The following is a 22,921-nucleotide window of genomic DNA, read 5'->3' on the forward strand; positions in this document are numbered from 1 at the left end:
GGAATGGAATCAGGGCTTCTTAAGTGCAGCTGATGCAAAGAGACTTAAACTGCTCCAAAATGGAACAGAAATATTCAAATGAAGATTAAGGAAGATATATGTAAGATTTATCAAGTTTGTAAGGAGAGGATGTCCACTGCACCAAGTACAAGACTATATGAAAATAGGTTAAAAAGATTCTTTTTGCCAAGAAATAACTGAAAAAAAGAGATAATACAAAACATTACACCAAAAATCCTGCCAAAATTTGAACAAAAGATGGTCAGGAAGAAACTTGAAACCTCTAGGGAACTGGATGAGTTGAAAATGAGGATGAATAGGAGAGAGTGAAGATGCTTAATTACTATTAGTTAGAGTTTTTTTTTTAAAAAGGGAGGATACTAGCAATTTACCATCAAACATTAAAACAGAGGTCCCAAAATTCCTCTGGGTGGGGAGGAGGGTAAATAATTCACAATCTGAGCAAGTAGGGGAAGAATATGGGACAGGATCGAATTATACCCCTTGCTCCACCTATCACAAATTCTTATGGATTTGGGGCGGGCACATAAACCCACTCACAAATGGGCAAACGTAGTATGATGCCATGCCCGTGCTGCTAAGGGCATGAGAGTGGATTTAAACTTTAACAGCCAGTTTCCCCAAAAGCAATCAAAGTGACCAAGCTTCTCTTACATTCCTCCCCTCCCCACTGGAGATGGGCACTGCAGCTGCACTGTTGACGACATGCTACCCACCTGCAATATACAAATGCCTCCGATCCTGGACTTTGAAATTGATGAAGCAGAAGTTCTATTCCCCCAGGCACTAATGGAGGGTCCGACCACAGCAGCCAATACCACTACAGCTGGCCTCTCAGGCCTGCAGCAGTGGCCAACTTTCTTGCCTCACTGCCAGGTGCCATTCCCTGGCGGGGGTTAGGCCTGTAGAGGGGGTGCAACCAGGCCATAGAAATAACCCAGCCCACAAAATTAGGGCACAGGGAGGCCCGGACAGATGCAATGCACTTTGGGGATGTTACGCCTGTCCAGTTCTCCAACCAAGGAAAAATCAGCCCCTACAAGTTCAAGGTGAAGACAAGTTTATGACAGACATGAGGAAAGATTTCCTACCACTGACCGTGATCAAAACCTGGAACAGATGGTCAAGGAAGGTAGTTGAGACCAAGACACTAGACTCATTGAAGAAACAGATACTGTAATGGGAAAATTTGGTGGGATTGGTATTCTAGAAGAATGAAAACCAAGGAGCCAAAGGGGCTTAATTATCCAAAGCTAGCTTGTGATTTTATGAGGTTCAGACTATTAAAACAATACAACCTCTTCAAAAAGGCACAAGTAATCCTCAGCATAACTATAAGGCTGCATTATTCTTTTGCTTGTGTGTGCAGCACACAAAGTAGTTACGTTGCTTCAAGGTCTAGGAGTTACACTTATTGTCTAGGCTCATGCTTAAAGAGTGGCCACTTGGGTGAGATACCAGAGGGTGATTGGTCCCTTTGGAACTGTACCCAGCAAGATAGATGTCAGGAGAGGAGAAAAATGGTGCAAAAAGAAAAACGAAGAACCTGAAACAGAGAGTCATCTAAGATGAAGTGTAGATGGTTTGGTCCACATAGACTGCCAACTGTGAAATGATGTCCCATAAATGATGCCATAACGTCTACTGGTTGCGACTCACTAGGTGTGGCAATCATTCCTTTTGGCTTAAAAAGAGCCCATTTTGAAGTCAATCATTCTATGTAGAAAATACACATTTTCTGATGGGTTTTGCAATATTTACAACTGTTGAACATAAATAACTTACTATTTCCTCTACATCAAGAGCTCTTGAATATTTATATACAAAACTGAATAACACACACGTGATGATTGGCATACATTAGTTGGGCTCCATGAGTAGTACATCATACCAACAACTATGGAGTCTATGAAAGCAAATGAAAAGAGCTAAGCAATATTAGCACTGTCATTGTGTAACATCAATGAAGTGGGTTTTCTATGCACATTTCCATATGGACAGAGTGTTCTTTAACATTCAATGCATGTGCTTGTGGTACATTGTTGAGATTCTTTGTGGCACTTTACAATATAGTATCATACTCATACAAACATTACAATGCTTATTCTATTAACATTTTGACTGAAATGGAAGCAACATACCCTCCACGCAATCCATACTCTGGAGGAGGAAAAGATGTGAGAGAGCAAGAGCCTGACTGCAGGCCTGACGTGTGCCTCCCTTTCACCCAGTGTGCGCTGAGCATGCAAGGTCAGTTGTAAAATCACTAATACTGCAATTCCAGTCTGCCATTAAAAGATAAGCAAGGTTTTTTAGTAATTTTGCCATTCGCACTCCGTTCCTCCCTGCCTTTATGTCTCTTTCAGTCATCATTTCTCCTTTACAAAACCGGTCCAATATCCCGTCCAATACAACCAAGTTATCAGCCTTGGCGCATTCACTATTTGATTTTCCTGATCTGATCAAGTAATTGGGAATCAAAGACCCCAAATTTCCTTAGGGTGCCTGGCGAACTGGGGACCTTATCGAGTCGGGCGAGGACGGAACCCAGTAATGCCAGGTCTCTGTCCGTTTGGCCTGCACCAGGGGTCTCTTTATGCATTGCAGAAACCAGAGGATGTCAAAAGGAGGCAAGACTGATAGGACAACATCACCCATCAGAATTCCTGCCAGTCCTCCCTCTGGTGCCCCCAATGCCTGTATGAAGCAGATCAACAGTACTGTAATCTGGCAAAAGGGAGGCCCAGCAAAGTGGGAAAAGCAAAGTTTCCTTACAGCGGTAGGTTTCGTAGCAAGTCGGCTGCTGCAACAAAAGTGGCCTTTCTTGAAAATGGCCCATTTTTCATCCAAGCATCATTCTTCAGCTGGACTTGCTGACACTGAAGCACAGCAGCTGGCAAAAGCCACAGGTGCCCCAGCTAATCCAGTACAGCCATGAGCACCCATCCACTTTATTCTAATTACCTGCCCATAGAAACTTCCAACAAGGTCAGGGATGCAAGTGCCCAGTGTAGGGAGAAGTCCCTATCTGCCATTGCTGCAGAGCGGAACAGAATTGCAGATTTTAGGTTGTCAGCAGAGGCGGACTGGCTATCGGGAAATTTCCCGTGTGCCCCCTGCACCCCATCAATGGTTCCCGAATCCCCTTCAGCCTCATACTAAACTTAGGGAAGCAGTATTTTAATTCATTCCAAAAGAGAGGAAGCAGAAGATTAACAGCTTAATCCCCCAACTCTTGACCACTCTAGCGCAGGCCTTTCACATTGTTTTGTTTTCCGGAAGTTAATGTCTGGGAAATTCCTGCTCACAGCTGCTGCTTCTCTGCCACCGTAACTTTGCCGGGAATGCGGCAGAAACCCCACAGCAAAGCAGGAGCAAGTCCGTGTCCATCTGCCCGAGGAAAAACAACCGTACCACACCTCTACACAGAAGGTTAAGTAACTAACTCTGGTCCATCGTTTATCAGTCGAGCAGGGACAGGTGGGGGGTATTTTTTTTAAATTAAGTTCTTAATTCATTGGGGTGACACGAGCATAGCTCCTCGCATTGTTGGTTAGCGCTGGAGTGATGGACAGTGTTTAATGTGAGATATTATACAGGAACATTCTAAAAGGCAGGTGTGTATGACCCAACATTTTCCTGTAGTTGTAACTCTGGCTCTGGTCACAAGGCTGCTGACTTTAAGCTCCTCTCCACTGTAAAATGACATTGTTCAAAGTTTCATTTCCAAAAGCTGGATTTGAGAAATGGAAGTTAGACTGCCAGGAAACACTCCCACGTCTATTTCTATTCAACCTGTAGGACAACAATCCAGAACTAATTGTTGTAATCAGTTAACTGTGACAAGAAAGCTATTTCAGTCACCAATGATACACAGTTTGCTTTTTGTGCAATTTGCTGGCCTGGTAGCTTAGCTAAACTGACTGAACTTTAGATGATGCAACCTTAACTGTCCAGCAGTGTGGAGGGTTCCCCACAATAGCATGAGCTGTATTTGAGTTTATACCACAAATGTGACTGTCTAGGCAGTGAGATTTATAAAGTATACCTGGTAAGATGCTTTAGCTCAATTATATACTGTCGCATTAGCCTGATTATGCGACGTGTTACTAGCCTGTTGATTTTGTTTCTAAACTGCATAACTTGTCTAATTCTTGGTTTGTTCGACACAGATCAGCTCGCAGCACTAAATTTAATTGTGATTAAATTGCTTTCATTTTACTGAAAATGAAACGTAAACTATAATATAAATGGAAAGGGAGTGTACAGGTCAGACTGCACATGAAGGATATAGGGGTAGAAATTCAAGAGAAACAATCGCATCGGCCACCTGTGAAAGGCCTCACCTGTTATTCAGTTCCATTGAAGTGGAACCAAATATCAGGGCGGGAGAATAACCAGGAGGGGAGGGGGGGGGGGGGCACGTGCCGATGCAACCATTTTGCTTTACTGCCCAAGGTGAACTTTTACCCCATATATTTCTGACAGCAGGGAGAGGGGAGAAACCTTCCTGCTGACTCTTATGGTGGCTGAGCTCCTTATCAAGGGTGCTCCTATTTTCAATGTAGTCTCCCAGTGTGACTACAGAATATTTTTCTCCCTCCCTTTCTCCCCCATCAAACACACGATTGATTCCCAGTTTTCCCTGCAGCTTTATTCAAAGCAGTTTGTTTGGAGTGAGAGGTTCGGGAGGAAAGAAACAGCCCCATTCAGTGCCCGGTCTCACATGTTACATGGATCAAAAGATAGCCAAAAAGGTGAAAATGCTATAGTGACCCCTGCCCCCACTGCAATTTTCCCCCTCCTCGCTTAAAAAGGTACAGATCTTTAGTGGGGTATGATTGAAGTGTTCAGTACCCTTGGGTAGATTGCTTAATTGGCTATTTTTTTTTTAAACAGGAGCTTAGAGAGTGAAGCTATTTGACCATGGAGAGCCCAGTCCTATCCATACTTGTTCTGTACCTGCACCTGTACAGACATGTGTAAGGAGTCTTACAACACCAGGTTATAGGCCAACAGCTTTATTTAAAATCACAAGCTTTCGGAGGCTTTCTCCTTCATCACCGGCATCTCCACATCATGTACAGACATGAATAGTGACCACAAGCAGAAACCCTGGTTGATTTTCCTGCCTCTTCCCTTGGTTGCTGTGACGTGTCCAGGTGCCCAAATGGCTGAGATCAGATTACCACGAAAACAGAATCAAACCTGAAATCTTGTCCATATGGCTAATGTTCTACCTGATGCATTTACGGGCAAGTGAATGACTGTTTAAAATTGCACTTAGGGGGAAGAAAAGTACTGAAGCATTTTTCATCAAACAAATACCCTAGGTGCAGTCACATGTTTGATATTTCTTTGTACAAAGTTTCAAAATGACATAACCCATTGAATCCCTGGACAAACAATTTTTAAAAATTTATCCCAGCTATCAATTATTTGTCAATGAATTGAGGTATTTCTGCTTTCCGGTGCTGTGGCGCTCTGTTAATTGAAGCATCCATTTTACACGATATTGGCTGCATTAGGGTTAGGGTGTTTTTATTCATAGCTTAACCATTTTTTTTCCATTTCACAAAGTTGAATCTTCACATACTTGTTTTAGCCAGTGAGTTATCGTTAATCTTTTCCAAACTAAATGGCTGCTTTAAAATGTTTTCCTGTAAAATCACAATCCTCAGAAATGAGACAGCACATGCCCACAACTGTACTCAGAACAGGCTCTATACACAGGAGCTAAGTGGAATTGGCCCAGTGCCCTTGAAGTTGAACTGCTTCCTCCAAATAAATCAATACTGAAGATTTTCATACTAATTTTAGGTTTGGTATCAGTTTATTGCTGTAGTATTTTGAAATGTGCTTATAAATAGAGATCACACAAATATACATATTTCTCAAATGTCCCACTTGATTGTTTAATATTGTGGTACCCCCAATGTTGCAGAATTCCCAGACCAGCAAAAAAAAATCAGCCAATTTGCCAGCTCTACAAAAAAGTCCAAAACACCGACTTCAATTCACCCTTTCAAAACATTGCATAGTTGAATAACTCAACGTGCAGAGTATATGTGGGAGAGAAAAGAATGTGAAAGAAAATGGCATTTCCTCAAACTCTTACCATTCCCCTTCCCATCCAGAAGTGCAGTATTTTTCTCTCCAATGTGAAAGAGGTTTTAAAATTAAAAATTCAACTTCAGGATATTCTTTTAAAAATTCAATAAACATTTGCTGGTGTCACTCTTCAAATGGTTTTTTTCCCCCAGTTTGTTCTCAGGAAGCATTTATTGCCCATCCCTAGAAGGAACTTGCATGCTATGAAAGGCACTATATACACCTCAAGACATCCCAAAGTACCTCACTAGATTGCCACCTCATTCTAAGGCATGTCTGGAGTAAAAATCCACTTTGTTTAAGGAAAAACCTTGCTGTAGATAGCAATATCTGGAAAATGTAAAAGCAGTTATCTCCAATCTACGTGTACAACAGCATTGTTAACCTTCCCAGAATATTTTCCTCAAAATGCTGAATCATTAGTTATTGCAGATTAGGTTATGAATTGCACTATATATAGTTCATTATCTAGAGACTAACACTTGATAATGCACTGTAATACAGTTCACACACGCATAAGTAACTGCAATTTGCAAAACATTAGAAATCAAGCACAGTCAGAACAGTTTTTTAAAAAATTAACCCTTTGTTGGGAGGGGCAGTTTATTCCTCTGACCACTTTCCTGCTATAGTATCCTCCAGTGGAATGAACAACAAGGCCAGTGAGCTGCTCCATGGCCACTCGAAAGCCAGTCGTTAAGAGATGGCCCTCCAATTTCTGTCCCTTTCTTTAATGTACTTCCCCATGGTGACATGGTACAGATGGGAAACTCAATTAACGTGGATGCGAACCAACGTCTTGCAGAGCTCCAGCATGTTGCATCCCCATGTCACTTGTAGTTAGCCCTAGATTTACATTTAGTAAAGATAAATACAACACTTCTGTTTAACAATCCAGACTGCAAGTTTGATGCAAGCGAGATGCACTTATACAGAAGTAAAATAAATATTGATATATTAATGACTTGTACGTACAGGGCACAATTTTAAAATTTGAAGATGACAAAACTTGGACTTGTAGTAAACAGTGAGGAGGATAGTAATTGACTTCAAGAGGATATAGACAGGCTGGTGGAATGGGCGGACATATGGCAGATAAAATTTAACACAGAGAAGTGCAAAGTGACACATATTGGCAGGATGAGGAGGCAATATAAACTAAATGGTACAACTTTAATGGGGGTGCAGGAACAGAGAGACCTGGGGGTATATTTGCCTTTAAGGTGGCAGGACAGGTTTAGAAAGCAGTTTAAAAAATGCATATGGGATCCTGGGCTTTATAGAGGCATGGAGTACAAAAGCAAGGAAGTCATGATAAACCTTTATAAAACACCGGTTCGGCCACAACTGGAGTATTGTGTTCAATTCTGGGCACCACACCTTAGGAAGGATTTGTAGGCCTTAGAGAGGGTGCAGAAAAGATTTACTAGAATGCTTCCACGGATGAAGGATTTCAGTTACATGGATAGACTGGAGAAGCTGGAGTTGTTCTCCTTAGAGCAGAGATTTGATAGAAGTGTTCAAAATCATGAAGGGTTTAGATAAAGTAAATAAAGAGAAACTGTTCCCATTGGTGGAAGGGTCGAGAACCAGAGGACACAGATTTAAGGTGATTGTCGCCTTAGGTTCTTTTGCCATCGGGAAAAACTTTTTTTTTAAAAACGCAGCAAGTAGTTATGATCTAGAATGTGCTGCCTGAAAGGGTAGTGGAAGCAGATTCAATCGTGGCTTTCCAAAAAAGGAACTGAATAAATATTTGAAGGGAAAAAATTTGCAGTGCTATGAGGAAAGAACGGGGGAATGGGATTAACTGGATTGCTCTTACAAAGAGACAGCACGGACTCGATGGGCCAAATAGCCTCCTTCTGTGCTGCAACCATTCTATGATAAGTCTCAAAAAAGGCCACGGTCAGGTTCTAGCATTGTTCTGGAAAGACTGGAGAACACTCGGGGGGGGTAAAATAGAAGACAGCAGGAACAGAGCAGGATGTCGGCGGGCAAGTTTCCTGGCTGATTTTAACTGCCCTCCTGCAGGTACTAAGAATGGTATTCCTCTCATGAACTAAAATATAGAGATAGATATATGTCTGTTCATTAATTTTGCCTAGCCCTACAACCCTCAGATCCTTGCGCTCCTCCAATTCTGGCCTCTTGCGCATCCCCGATTTTCTTCACTCCAATGGCGGCCATGCCTTCAGCTGCCTAGGCCGTAAGCTCTGCAATTCCATTACAAGTGGCATTGACTGGGAGATTCTGGCTGTAGTTTCAGGGTGAATATCAGTCGGTTATAGGTATGATATTGGGGTGTTACAAAAGTTACATATACATTATCAAGGAGTTATTGTATTATTGTTGGTTATGAGGAAAATCAGAGTGCTACCAATTTTATTATTAGTTATTGGCGTAACTTCAGTGATTCACTATTAGTTACTGGTGGAATCAAAGTTCTTCCCACCTCTGGTTTTCCCTTTGCGAGTTGCTCCCCCACCTTAGGTTGCCCCCCTTTACCTGCTCACTGGTGGCCTCCTGGTTCTCGGAATTTCTCATACAACAGCTGCTGGCACAAAACCACAAGCAAAGATACTCAACCTTTATATTAAAAAAAGGTAAATGCAATAACATTTGCAGATGTGGCCAGACCTCCAGGAATACCACCAACTAGAGTTGGCAACCCTATGTGGGATGAAGTCACAAAGGACAGACCAGGAAAGGATGGCAGTTTTCCTTCCCTAAAGGACATTAGTGAACCAGTTGAATTTTTAACGACAGACAGCTTCATGGTCACTTTTACTGATACCAGCTTTTACTTTAAGACTAAATTCAAATTCTCAAACTGCTATGGTGAGATTTGATATCACATTTTCTGGATTATTAGCACAACCACCATTATTTAGGACTTCAGACAATACCAAACTGATGAAATACTATATATATCTTGCATCTATATAGCACCTTTAATGTACAAAACATCCCACAATGCTTTAAAGAACGAACGAGCTTGCATTTGTGTAGCACCTTTCATGTCCTCAGGCTTCACAGCTAATGAATCATTTTTGTTATGTAGGCAAACGTAGCAGCCAATTTGTGTACACAAGGTTCTACAAACAGCAATGAAGTGAACAATAATTAATCTGCTTTGGTGGTGCTGGTTGAAGGATGAATGTTGGCTCTGCTCTTCAAGTGCCATTGAATCTTAAAAAGAGGCCTTAACTGCCTGTTCAGTAAAACGTCTCATCCAAAAGATGAAACCTCTAACAATGCACTCGCTCAGTACTGTACTACAGTGTCAGCTTATATTCTGTGCTCAAGGCCTGAAGTGGGACTCAAACCCATGACTTTCTGACTCAGAGGCGAGTGCGACCACTGAACCAAGAAAGGAAAGAAAAAACGAAACAAGAGAATGGATGTTGAGCCATGAAAGTTAGGAGAGGGGATCAAAAGCTTGGTCAAAAAGATTTGGGAGAAGTGTCTTGAAGGTGAAGAGAAGTGGACAGGCATGGTGTTTGGGAGGGAATTTTAGAGTGCAAGACGAAGGTGACTGATGACTGTGCCACTAATGGTGAGATGAGTGGATAAGGAAGATGATGCACAAAAGGCCAGGTTCAAAAGGACGGAAGTTTGTGGTAGGAGGTTGCAGAGATTGGGTGGGACAAGGCCATGGAACGATTAAGACAAGAATGAGGATTGTAAATTCATTGGCTTTCTGTTCCTCAATCAGCGAGGATGGGAGGAGTGAAGGGCAAGCAGAACAGGATAAGGCAGCTACGCTTTGAACAAGTTAGAGTTAATGGCAGGTGGTGGATGGGAAGCTGACAAGGATTATATCTAGGTATAATATAATTGTGGATGACTATTTCAGTGGCAGTGGAGGTGTGGTGCAGGCATAGGTGGGTAATGTTGCAGAGGTAGAATTAAGCAGTCTTGGTGATGGCTAGAATGTGGAGTTTGAGCTCATCCCTGAATCAAACAGTACATCAAAGTTTCCATAGTCCAATTCAGCCTGAGGAAGTAACCAGGGAAAGGATGGAGTCAATAGCAAAGGAACAGAGAAACTGAAAAAAATGGATTCAATCTTCCTAATGTGAATTGTAAGAAATATTTGACTCATCCATGACCATGTCAGACAGACAATTTGACAGTACTGAAGTCATGGGGTCAAGGAATTTGGTTGAGAGTTAGAGCTGGGTTCATCAGCATACGTGTGGAAGCTGGCCCCGTGTCTGCGGTTATCATCACCAACGATCAGCATGTAAATGAGGAAGAGAAGTGGGCTAAGGATATAAACTGGGACTCTGGAGGTGATGGTGCTAGAGATGTATTGGCTTCGTTTGGACAGGTAGGAGTGAAACCACACGAGGACAATCGGCGATGGAGGAGGATGGTGTGGTCAACTTCAAACGTTGTAGATAGGAATAACATACCACAGTCAGAGGATGTATGTGTGACTTTGGCCAGGATGGTCTCACTACTGTGAGCAGGGAGGATGCCACACTGGAGGGATTCAAACTGGGAGATGCAACTCATCTTTTAGAGAGGAAATAATGTTTAGGAGGTGGGGAGTTGTCAGAGAGGACAGATGGGTTGAGGTGCCATACTTGATATGAAATGCGACTTGGATAGTTCAATTAAATTAGAATGCTAGATTATGCAAGATGTGTTACCTTGCAGAAAGAAAAGCAAAATTGTTTCCCGGTTACTAACAGTCGTACTTTTGAACCTGCACTAAAAACATTTTGAATCAGGAAGCTATGAAAAGTACAAGAGGTCATCAAAGGTTTGAATCTCACAGGTGTCTTAGGTATGCATAAGTGATTGACATTTGGCCCAGCATCACTAACTTCATCAAGTGGATGCAAATGAGCCAGCACTGCAGTATATCATGCACCAGACAGAAAAAAAGTGTTGTAAAATGAACTCAGCTAATTTTGAACTCCCAATTCACACCAGCAAACAACTACTTCCATCTTGTAATATCACATGCTACTGAAGCAATCAGATTCCAATCAAAGGCAATTTTAGTTCATAATAATCTCTTTGCTCACAATGTAATTTTTTTAATATTTAAAAACTAGCCATATGGAGGTCCCTCCAATGGCTCAGTGGAAAAAGGTACTGTGCAGTGTATTTTTGAGCTGCACAAACCATAAAAGGTCCTCACCATTCCCTAGTGTGTTTTGAGTTAGCAGGTTTGAAAAAAAAACCACAAAAATTGGTGACCCATTTCCTTGCTAAATGTCGACAAGATTCTGTCTAAGGCCATCGCCAATGGGCTCAAGTCTGCTCTGGAGCAGGTGATCCACCTGGATTAGACTTGTACTGTACTCGGCACGAAGATCTCTGATATCCCTGAGCAGATCAAGGCTATGATCGCCTACGTGCAGGACAGGAAGGGTGAAATAGTCCACATGTACACAATGGATGTGCTCTCCAAAAGAGGTTTTGGGGAGGGAATCCGCGATTGGTTCCAACTGCTCTATGCAGGCATCCGTAGCGCAGTCCTAATCAACGGTTGGGAGTCAGAGAGCTTTCCGATCAGATCTGGAGTCAGGCAGGGCTGTCCTCTCTCCACGGTCTTGTATGTATGTTGTATCAAGCTGTTTGCTGTGTCAATCAGGAAGGATGCAGATGTCAGGGGTGGGGGGGGGGGGGGGGTGCGGTGGATGACGATCCCAGGCAGCGCAGGCTCTCAAGTTAAGGCCTCCCTTTAAATGGGCAATGTCACAGTCTTCTGCTCCGACTAACAGTCGGTCCACACACTGATGGGCATCTGTGATCGTTTCGAGCTGGCCTTGGGCCAGAGTGAACTGAAATAAAAGCGAGGCCATGTTCTATGGCAGGTGGGAGACCTGGTCCCTTGTCCCCTTCATCAGGTCCGACTACCTGAAGGTGCAGGGGATCTGGTTCGGGGGGGCACCTGGCCTGCACAAAGAACAGGCAGCAGCTGATCGCTAAGGCCAAGCAAAAGCTTGGTATGTGAGTGGGGCGATCCCTCTCCGTAACCTGGTGATAAGGTGCGAGGTATTCGCAGTGTTGCTATACATGGCCAAGGTCTGGCCCATTCCCCACAACTCCACCGTATTCCACTTCGTCTGGAGTCCCAAGGTAGAATGCATCCACAGGGCCACCATGTACAAGACCCCAGACAAAATGGGGTGGGGGGGGGGGGGGGGGGGGCGGTGGGGGGGGGAAGAAAAGAGAGCGTCCCCAACACCGCTCTGATCCTGATGGCCACCTTTGTGTGTGGCTGCCTCAGGACGTGTGTAGAGTCCTAGTACGCAAACACCAAGTGTCACCACGTGCTGGATTTCTACCTGTCCATCACACTGAAGGCTAGGTCTGGCTACGCTGGCCGAACAGGTGCAGGACGCACCGTCCAGCTGGACCATTGCCCCCACCTGTCCCAGGAGGAGAAGTTCTGAGGAGGAACCCCTTCGACCACAAGGCCGTCAGACTGTGGTCGACACAAAACATTCTAAGAGTCCTGCAAGGAACTGAGAGGGTTTACTCAATCGGTTTCTTCCCCGACCAGATGGTTGATGCCATTTAGCAGAATGACTCATCGCTGGAACTGACCAACAGGCACCAGGATGTAGCCTGGATGGTGGCGAGAAAGGCCCTCCCAGTGCAGTCCTTCCAACACACATGGAACCTCAGCGCCACTGCGAGCTGCCCTTGAGGCTGTGGTAGGGAGAAGACTGTCTTCCACCTCCTGATGGGCTACCCCTTTGCACAGAGGGTGTGGAGAGAGATGCATTGGTATCTGTCCCAGTTCATCCCGAACAGTTCGCTAACACAGTGCTGTTCCCCCGGGACACACACCGAGACAGATGCGGCTGGAAGACCATCAACTCAGTGAAGGAGGCCCTTTGGTCTGCCTGAAACATGCTGGTCTTCCAGCTGAAAGAGCTGTCCACCAACGAATGTTGCCGACTGGCACATTCCAAGGTCCAGGAGTACGTGCTGCGGGGCGCACTGAGGAGAGGTGCGACCTACGCAAAGGCTCTATGGGGAAAGGCCACCCCACCTTGTATTGTACAATATATGAGTCATAAGAAACACTGTTTGAATTGTAATAATGAGATTGCTTTGTGCACGATTTGTGGTGTTCTTGGTTTGAAATGTACTGGTTTGGAATTGAGATATTTACTTTGAACTGTGAGTACCTTTAAATTCTATGAAGTATATTTTGAAATTTAAAAAAGCCAGGATTCCTGCACTTAATTACCATCCAGTATCATAGAATCATACAGCACAGAAGGAGGCCAATCTCTGTACCACTGCTTTGAAAGAGCTATCCAATTAGCCCCACTGCCCTGCTCTTTCCCCATAGCCTGGCAAATTTCTCTTTTTCAAGTATTTATCCAATTCCCTTTTAAAAAGGGACTATTGAATCTGCTTCCACCACTCTCAGGTAGTGCATTCCAGATTGTAACAACTAAACTACATAAATATATTTCTCCTCATTTCCCCCCTGGATTTTTTTGCCATTTATCTTCAATCTGTGTCCTCTGGTTACTGACCCTCCTGCCAGTGGGAACAGTTTCTTCCTATCCACTCAAAACCCCTCATTATTTTGAGCACCTCTACTAAATCTCCCCTTAACCTTTGGGTAGGCCCTGATGAAAGTGCCAAGATGGAGGTCAGAGGTGGATACAGTTTTAGGATAGGCTGTGGTGTGCCTGCAGTCAAATAGCCTGCTGAAACTAACTGTCACGGCACATCTATAAACAATGGCCACTCAGGGAAGACACCAAATGGTTGGTGGCACCTGAGGAACTATACCCCAGCATAGGTTGCCATTTTAATGAGAGGAGGGAAGCAAACAGGAGCAGACACATATTCCCAAAAATCTCAGTATTGTGTTTATTCTGAGCTCCTTAAAAATGCATCCTGAGATTTTTTACACACAACTAATGTCAGCCATATTCTGAGGCTAGACCCAGTCTGCCTCCTGACCCCACATTCTTTTTCAGCTGCTAAATGAAAAAAGGGATGGTAGGGGTTGTGGTCTGACCAATTCAAAGCTCATTCCCTGTACAACAGCTGTTCATTTTGACCAACACTTATCTTCAGATAGGTAAAACATAAGTGATAAAGATGCCACATTATTCCCAGTGTGATATGATGTTGAAACCTTAACAGTTAATAAGTCTCCAGTGGGTACATCCGGCATGTTTCCTGTTGCTAATTCCCAGAGATTGGCATTAAAAGAAGTAGAAACAAGCACTAGTAGCATCTTCTGGCAAATTTAGCGCTATTCCAAGTTTGCTGCTCTTTGAAAAATAATTTAATTGAATGTTCACTGTTTAACAAGCCCTTTATTGCAATTAATGTCTCATGACATGAATTGTTGCTGTTTTCTTTCGACTTCTAACACCACTCTAGAACATGATCTAGGTCGAGGGAGTGCTGCAATCTTGGAGCGGCCATCCTTCAGATGAGATGTGGAACAGAAAGAGTGCCTACCTGGTCAAGTTCTCCCAGTGTCCTTAACATTACTCTCAACCAGCACCACAAAATTGATTAATTGACCATTGTTCAGTTACTGTTAGCAGGAACTAGTGTGTAAAGCAACTGCTGCATTTGACTACATAACAACATGACTGCACTTTGAAAGTAATTCACATAAAGTAGTATTGATGTAATAATAAAGCAAGTTATATAAATATAGGGCTTTTCAAAAAGGGATGGTAGGGGTTGTGGTCTGACCAATTCAAAGCTCTTTTCCTGTACAACAGCTGTTCATTTTGAGATTTCCAGTGTTAAAGCTATTGCCGAAGTGGTAAAAGATTGCTCCCAGCAGAAAACTGACATACAAGAACGTCAGTGTTAATAATGCAAGAAATGAATGCTCCAAGAAACAAAAGCAGAACATTCCCACACCAATAAACTTAGAAATTCATGAAAAGATGCTTAGATTTTTTTTTATATATGAACACAATTCCCCCTTTTATAGATTGTGTATAACCATAACAGTCCCAGGCAGGAATAAAATAGAATGCAAGTGAACAGGCTGGTAATATAAAATGTATAAGCACCACCTGGACTGGATGATCCCAGTCAGACCCCAAAATATTAATTGTTATTTGTCTGTACTTGTGTTATTTTTCCAAACTTTCCAAAGAAAAGTCTTGTCCACAGAGGATAAGCTATGTTTAGTTTGACCTAGACATTACATTGAATATACTCAAGATTTTAAAAAAAGAGCTGATCTAGTTAATTATAGCCCAGTTAGCCCAACATCTGAGATAGGGAATATGTAAGAGTCTCTACTTAAAGATGAAATTACCACATTTTTAGAAGAGGAGAAAATAGTTAGACGTCGCCAGCACAGATGTCAAAACTGATGATAGTCTTCGACAAAAATCACAGAATTCTTTGAGGAGGTGATAGACATATACATGGTAGATGAGGGAAATTCAGTGGATATAGTGTATGGACTTCAGGAAAGCCTTTGACAAGGTACCATGCAGGAGACTTACTAGAGAAGAGTAAAGAGTATGGAATTAGGGGGGTGGTGGGGTGGATAGTTGGCAGAATAGCAAACTGATTAGAAAGAAAACAAGTAGGAGTTAAGAACAGTTCTCAGAATGGTTGGATGTGAGTAATTGTGTGCCACAGGGTTCAGTTCTGGGGCCACCTCTGTTTACAAATCATTTGGATATAGGCCTAGAGGGAGTGGTGTCAAAATTAGCAGATGAATTAACTATAATTCCTATTTTAGTAACTTTAGAAGACTAAAGGAAGCTGCAAAGGGCTATTGACAAGATGGGGGAATGGACTAAAGGACACATTCAGTGTGAGGTGATCCATTATGGTTTAAAAAAAAAGTTATTTTACTCAATGAAAGTAAGCTTGGTGCTGTGGAAGAGGAGAGGATCACAGGACATTAAAGGCTGCACCTCAGGTTAATAAGGCTGTAAATATCTAATAGAATTCTAGGTTTTATCACAAGCCTATTTAAAACCATAATAAGACTTGTTACAGTAATTGGGTGGCTAGAGAGAGAGAAGGATGCTGCCTGGTTTTGAGGAAATACAATGCAAAGACATGGAGCTTTTTTCATTAGAACAACATAGATTATGGGGTGATCTGATCGAAGTGTTTAAAATTGTGGAAGTATGGGGCAGGGTAGAAGAAAACTGTTTCTAGTAGTTGAGGGGTCTAGGATGAGGGATCTTAGATACAAGATTAAATGCAAGAGATATAGAATAGAGAGTAAGAGAAACTTCTTTACACGAGTTCTGAAGCTGTGGAATTCGCTTCCAAGGTTAATGGTTGAGACAAAAACTATGTCAACATTCAAGATTTGATTGGATAGATGGGCAAAAAGAGAAGGGGATGAAGGGTTATGGAGTATTTGCTCATGTAGAGGGTAAATATCGACATGGACTCATTGGGCCGAATGTTTCTGTGCTGTAACTTCTATGTATTTCAAGTCACATAATTAATCCCATTTCACAGTAGGCTGGCATAATCCATTTAATGGAATTTTTGGCTCAGAAAACCTTTCTGGCCATTCCTTTCTGGCATGCTAGCCCAGCGTTGTCCAATGAGTTAGCCACTAACCATATTTGGCTAATTGGGAATCCAGATGTGGCTAATTGCATTTCTGATTAGTAGATATAAATGAAGATACTATTGGTCATGTGATCTCAATACTCATTAACCTGTTATATGTTTGTTGGTAAAATTGTAAGACGAAAAGCAAAGTGTACGAGTGTTTTTTGATCATTTTCAATGCTTTACCTCCTTGGTTACTGAATGGTGGTATATGTTAAGTAAATATACAAGTATAAGTACATGTGGCTGAATTCTGAGAGTCTATGCACGGTCAACTAAAGTTAGTGCACGTGCCTAAAATGTTGTCAACAATTTCTAATGGACGACACTGTGCTAGCCCAAAATTAACTAAATTAATGCTACTGTTAAAAGCATAGTTTGAAGAAAATTTAAACATTAATCAAGTTCCTGTAAAAACACTTAACAATAGCAAGAGAATACATTGTGGACTATGTACAAAAAAACAGTTGGTGCCAGTACTGGCACAGAGTCTAGATAATCTTTTCAGAAGTAACAAAAGTAAAAATTCCTTTCCACCTGAACATTCAGGTTGAACAACATTCAAAAAGTGAAACAAAATGCCAATGAAGTTCATTCATATCTAGAGTTACCCAACCCTGAAAAAATATGTAACTTTCACAGTTTAAAAGGAACACAACCTACTTTGGTGACATAAATGTGATAGGAACAGCCATAATGTATGAACAATAGTTTTTTAAAAAACTATTTGATGTTAGATTAACTATTTAGGTCTGACTTATTCTGTAAAAGGTAACAGTGGATGGACGGTTAATCTGTAGCAGCAATTTGCTTTGGGTGTCTGCAGGTGGGACATCTGTCCAAGACAATGGCCTTTTTTGCTTGAAGTGGCTGAGGATCTCAGAATTTTTGCCAGACCTACCAAAAAGCTGTTGCAGCTTGTCCTATTATTTTTTTTTTAAAAAGCTTTAGAGAGACCAGGTCATAGTGACCCCAGAGAACTTTAAAAAAGCATCAGCAAATCCCAAGAAGCCTTTCTTCGCATGGCCTTAAACAGTCTCGACAGATGTAATGCCAGACTAGGTCTTCCTCAGCCAAGAAGCAAACTGCCTCTTTAGAGCAAAGGGAGGATTCACTGCAAGGATTAAGTAACGCCACCAATATGTCAGAACAGCCACAGAAAACAAATCCTATGCTTCCTGCCTCCTCTTTGGACTTTTCCAGCATTCGGAAAAACCTCAAAACCATTGTGTTGTCAAAGCCTTTTCTGCCTGGGAATGGTGAAGATAAAACAGACAGAATGCTGAGAGTCAGTAAGGCAGCAAAGGATGAAGCATAGCAGAGAAAAGCCATGTTATGACACCAATGTGGGGAAAGGTGGTATATTCTTTATTTTATATTACATAAAGTCATACTGATAGCATTAAGTGAGCATGATCATTACTGCTGTTCTGAATGTTCATTTTACTATGAAATAAAGCAGCGTATCAAGCAGAGACTCAAATATCTTGTAGTAAGCAACAAGAACTGTACAGACAAGGAAAATGATTGACATGAGCTATTATCAACCTCATTTACTCCACGTTCAGAGAGATTGAACAAGTACATGTGTCAAAGATAAAAATATCCATTTCAGATCACGAAGGGATTACTATTAATATGCCTTTGGGTTACACCATCATAGAAGTAGGTATAGGGCAACAGGAGTCAAGTTCCATAAAAGTAAGATGCTCAGATCACATAAGGGAGCGATTAATGCTACTGAACCAGAGAAGGTATCCACAACAGACCTAAATTTGTAACACTAACACTTCAATGGGTTAACTTGCTGCAAACATGCAAAACGAGCAAGGTTATATTTGAAGAATTACTGACATTAACTGGTGCCATAAGTATAGCTCCACAACATGAGTAGGACAGTTTGCTGATAGCCACCATTTCCTTGTATGAAGCAACACGACCTGTAGGGGTGAGATATTTGATTCTCTTGAAAACATTAGAGATTTTGAAGCAACTTTAATGAAGACCTACAGGGCATGACAACAATGATCAAACCACAAGAGCACCAATAGCAGGTGTACTATGAAATTAAGTGATAAATAAATTTGAACTTCGACTCCAGATATGTTTAATCCTTGAGCAAGTGGCTGTTTTTAAACGCAATGACTATTACTGAACTGTAAACAACTAAGGACACAGGACAAACTCCAAAACTTGAGCATCGAAGAGTAAGCAGATATTGTAGGTGCTCATAGTGGATGGGCTGTTGGAAGAGACAAGACAATGAAAGATCACTGTTTACTAATTGGCTGTTGATAACCTTGCCATGATTGTGTTAGTCACTAGTCCACCATAGTTATTGTCACTGGTTGGCAGGTGTGGCATTGGCAAAAGACCCAAAAATTAGATTAAAACATTTCCTGCCTTCCCAGTGTGGGACGTTATGAAGTGCCAGGATGCAGAGAGTTAAAATCTCCCAGGCCTCACACTGTGGAAGGCCGGAGAGCCCCCATTCCCTGCACAATTCCCAGCTGAGAGTTAAAACGGGTCCTTAAGTCTAGGCTCTGTTTCTACCCATTTATTGGACACTGGAAATAACCTCTCACTATTTATCCCCTCAAGCCATTTCATTGCTATCAGCCACAACAACTTGCATTTATATAGCACCTTCAACATAGTAAAGATGTCCCAAGGTGCCTCACAGGAGCATTATTAGACAAGGAGATATCAGGACAGGTGACCAAAAGCTTGGTCAAAGAGGTAGGTTTTAAGGAACGACTTAAGGGAGGGAATTCCCAGAGCTTAGGGCCTAGGCAGCTGGAGTATTTTCACTAAACTTTGCATAGCACAATCAAGTCCAAATTACCGGCTGTTCAAAGCTACAAAATAAATAGCATTACTTCCATGCATGTTTCTAGGCAAATAAGTTTACATTTATTGGTGTGCAGCTTTAACATAGTAAAGCCGTTATGGATTATGATCCCTTTTAAAATGGGTAAATGAGCCCGCAGTTCAAATTTGTCTGTCATCAAATCGCTTCAAATGGATTCACTTGTATGTTTGTCAGCACTTGGGGGAGAACTATGACAGCGTCATTAACAGCCCACAGCTGCAGGCTTGAAAAATAAATTACCTGCAGTTTCAGAATGCTGCAATCGATTTCATTTTATACCACATGTAATAATCAGCTATTTTTTTTTGTGGTGGCATCATCACAATTGAAAAAAAAACAATGCCCCACTCCAGGGCTTCAGTGCATCTAGGCTAATTCTCCAGCGGAGAACCAAGGGACGACTGCATTGGTGGACATTTTGTCCTTTGAATGACGTTAAACTGCGACTCTACTATGCTCGTGAACAGGCGGACAAAGATCTCATGGCATTATTATAAGAACAGCATATAGTTGACCGGCATTCCTTCAACTACCATAAAAAACACAATTCGCTGGTTTTTCATCTAATTGCTGTATGTAGGATCCTGCCATGCACAGAAAATGGGTGTCGTTTTTGCCTACATAACAATAGTCACTTCAAAGTATTTCATAGTTTGTGAAGCAGACATTTCAGAAAAAGGTATTGTACAGGGTAAGTTTCTTTCCTCATGAAAAAAAATGGCTTGCCGATGACATCACTAAGTTACTCCATAATCCACACATCAATATAGTTTGTACATAAAATTAACAATGTTTATACATCTATAAATATACAGCCTACATGGTAATTACTATGGGAGAGAAACTATCACTACTAAATTGTGTCAGCCACTTGAGGGATCTAAATTTTACACGACAGCTTCTCATAGTACAAAATGTAGGTACACAATAATCAGCCTTAGGAATATACAAGTAGGCCATTCAGTCCCTTGAGCCTGTTTCGCCATTCAATTACATCATGGCTGATCTGTATCTTAACTCCATTTACCCGCCTTGGTTCCATGTTCCTAATACCCTTGCCTAACAAAAATCTATCAATTTCAGTTTTGAAATTTTTAATTGACCTAGCTTCAGCAGCTTTTTGGGGGAAGAGAGTTTCCATATTTTCACTACCCTTTGTGTGACGAAGTGCTTTCTTACATCACTCTTGAACGGCCTAGCTCTAATTTTAGGGTTATGCCCCTTATTCTGAAGTCCCCTACTAGAGGAAAGAGTTTCTCCCTATCTAACCCTTTAAACACCTCAATTAGATCACCCTTTAATCTTCTATATTCAAGGAAATAGAAGCCTAGTCTATGACGCACCATAAACTTTTTTTTTGACAAAGTTAATGAAAATATTCTCGAAGTTTGTTTTTTTATATATAAAGATCGATAAAGAATATTCCCTTTCAATGTGGTAGTTCTTAAGTAATCTATTTAGGACAACAGACGGGGAACTGTTGCTTTTCGAGGCTGCACCCTTGCATCACGTATGCTTCTACGTTTAAAATGTCTTGGGAACTAGTCTTACCTTTTGGCTGCAGTCTCATTTATTCTTCTCCCATCAACAGTAAGAGCCAGGATCTCCGTTGTGCTTTGTTCGGTGCTATACACCCAGCAGACTAACACTGACTGAGGGCTTGGGAGGCACGGAACAGTTCAACAGCTATTACACTGTACAGCAGCTAAGCAGTTCAAAAGTCACACCTGCTGTGCACATTACCTCAGCGATAGAAAACAATAGTACAGTGCTCAGCAAAAGCTTATCAACTACAATAGGTAATTTATTCCATCATTATTTTTTAAAACCCTTTCTCCAAGACTTGCTATACCAAGGTCAGATGTTCAGGAAGGATCATTAAATCTTGATGATTCTCACAACCCCATTGCAACCACTGGATTTTCTCTGCAGCTTGTGATAAAGTTTAATGCCGAATTTACCACTAGAAATTAAAGTTCGGCAAAATCAGATATCAGAACCCTGTAATCTGGCATGTAAATAAGTACATAGATATCTGTTTTAGTGTTCGAACAAACATTAAGTGAGGAAACTTTTAATACTGCAATATTCAATACTTCAACAATATTACAGGCGGTTTTGAAAATGTGCTTCACCACTTTCAACATTGTAAAAAAAACTGGATACCAAAAATAGAGTTGCAATCATTAATTGACACGTAGTGGTGTGAACATATTGTGTGCCAAAGTAGAGCGATAAGTATGTGAAGTTTGACTTTACACAAGTTCAAATGGTCACAATAAAACCAGACGCTAATATTATGCAAGTTATCCAGACCATCTGTGGGGATGGAGCAAAAAAAAACTGTTATTTCTACAACATTGTTTGGTAGACATTTATAGAAATGTCTGCAGCCTGGAATGCCCAGCTCTCCCAACTGAAAATAGAGGGGGATTATTAGATGTGAAAAAAAACTCACACATTTTCCCCTCCCCAAATTTTCACCCATTTGTTTTGCCATTGAGTCCATAAACCTCAGTCAGTGGAAGCTTGAGTGAGCAAACAAGACACGTTGGAGGAAATAGATGACTTAAGTCAACCTTTCACCTTGCAGGTGATACTTCACCAATGTTACCTCTACCAACTGGTTCACTACCTTTTTGTTTTTAGGGAAGGAAATCAACTGTCCTTACCCATTCGGCCTATATGTGACTCCACTCCCACACCAACACAGTTGATGCAATGCCCTTTGAAGTGGTCTAGCAAACTGTTACAAAGTGGAGTGCCTTCAGCACATGGACTGCAGCGTTTCAAAAAGGGGCCGGACCTTCTCAGAACGGGCAATAAATGATGGCCTTAATGATGCCCACATCCAATGAATAAGTGTTTTTAAAAACACTTAACAAGGAGAAAATAAAAGTACAGCTGCTGAACCAGAGGGTTAAGAACACTGTTACTAAGGGGTTATATAGTGTGAATCTTGTTCACCTTTTGACTAGGCTGTAATGTTTATTCCATTATTTATTGTAATGCATCTCAATCTGAAAAACATCAATAGTTGTAAAACAACGAAAGTCTTTGTTTTGTTCGTGAAAGACGTCATGGTTAAAAAAAAATGGAAAACATTTCTATTTTTGCCACCCATTAATGCACCAGTGTGAATTTTTGATTTCTTACACAAGTCATCCTCATCACCTATCTGAATCAGACTGCCAATTTCTGCTCATGGACTCATACCCACTAGGAACTGAGTTGAAACTGTTCCAACTCAATTTCCCATTGGACCCTTAACAGCTAGCAGTAAGTGCAGGGCTTCATTGCATTACTTTGAGCAGGTTTAGAGTCCCGCTTATTTTAGGGATTAAGTTGTACATT

General features: G+C 41.6%; 1 protein-coding gene across 1 annotated transcript in view; it reads right to left on the reverse strand.

Annotated features, from left to right (window-relative positions):
• Positions 1 to 22,921, reverse strand: part of si:zfos-943e10.1 (GRAM domain-containing protein 2B) — an 84,653-nt gene that overhangs the window by 36,363 nt on the left and 25,369 nt on the right. Inside the window, exon 6 of the mRNA XM_067968625.1 lies at positions 21,119 to 21,246. Within this exon, the coding sequence (XP_067824726.1) occupies positions 21,119 to 21,246 (128 nt within the window). The remainder of the gene's footprint in view (positions 1 to 21,118; positions 21,247 to 22,921) is intronic.

This window comes from Heptranchias perlo, chromosome 29, assembly GCF_035084215.1.
Source record: "Heptranchias perlo isolate sHepPer1 chromosome 29, sHepPer1.hap1, whole genome shotgun sequence".
Classification (NCBI taxonomy): Eukaryota; Metazoa; Chordata; class Chondrichthyes; order Hexanchiformes; family Hexanchidae; genus Heptranchias; species Heptranchias perlo.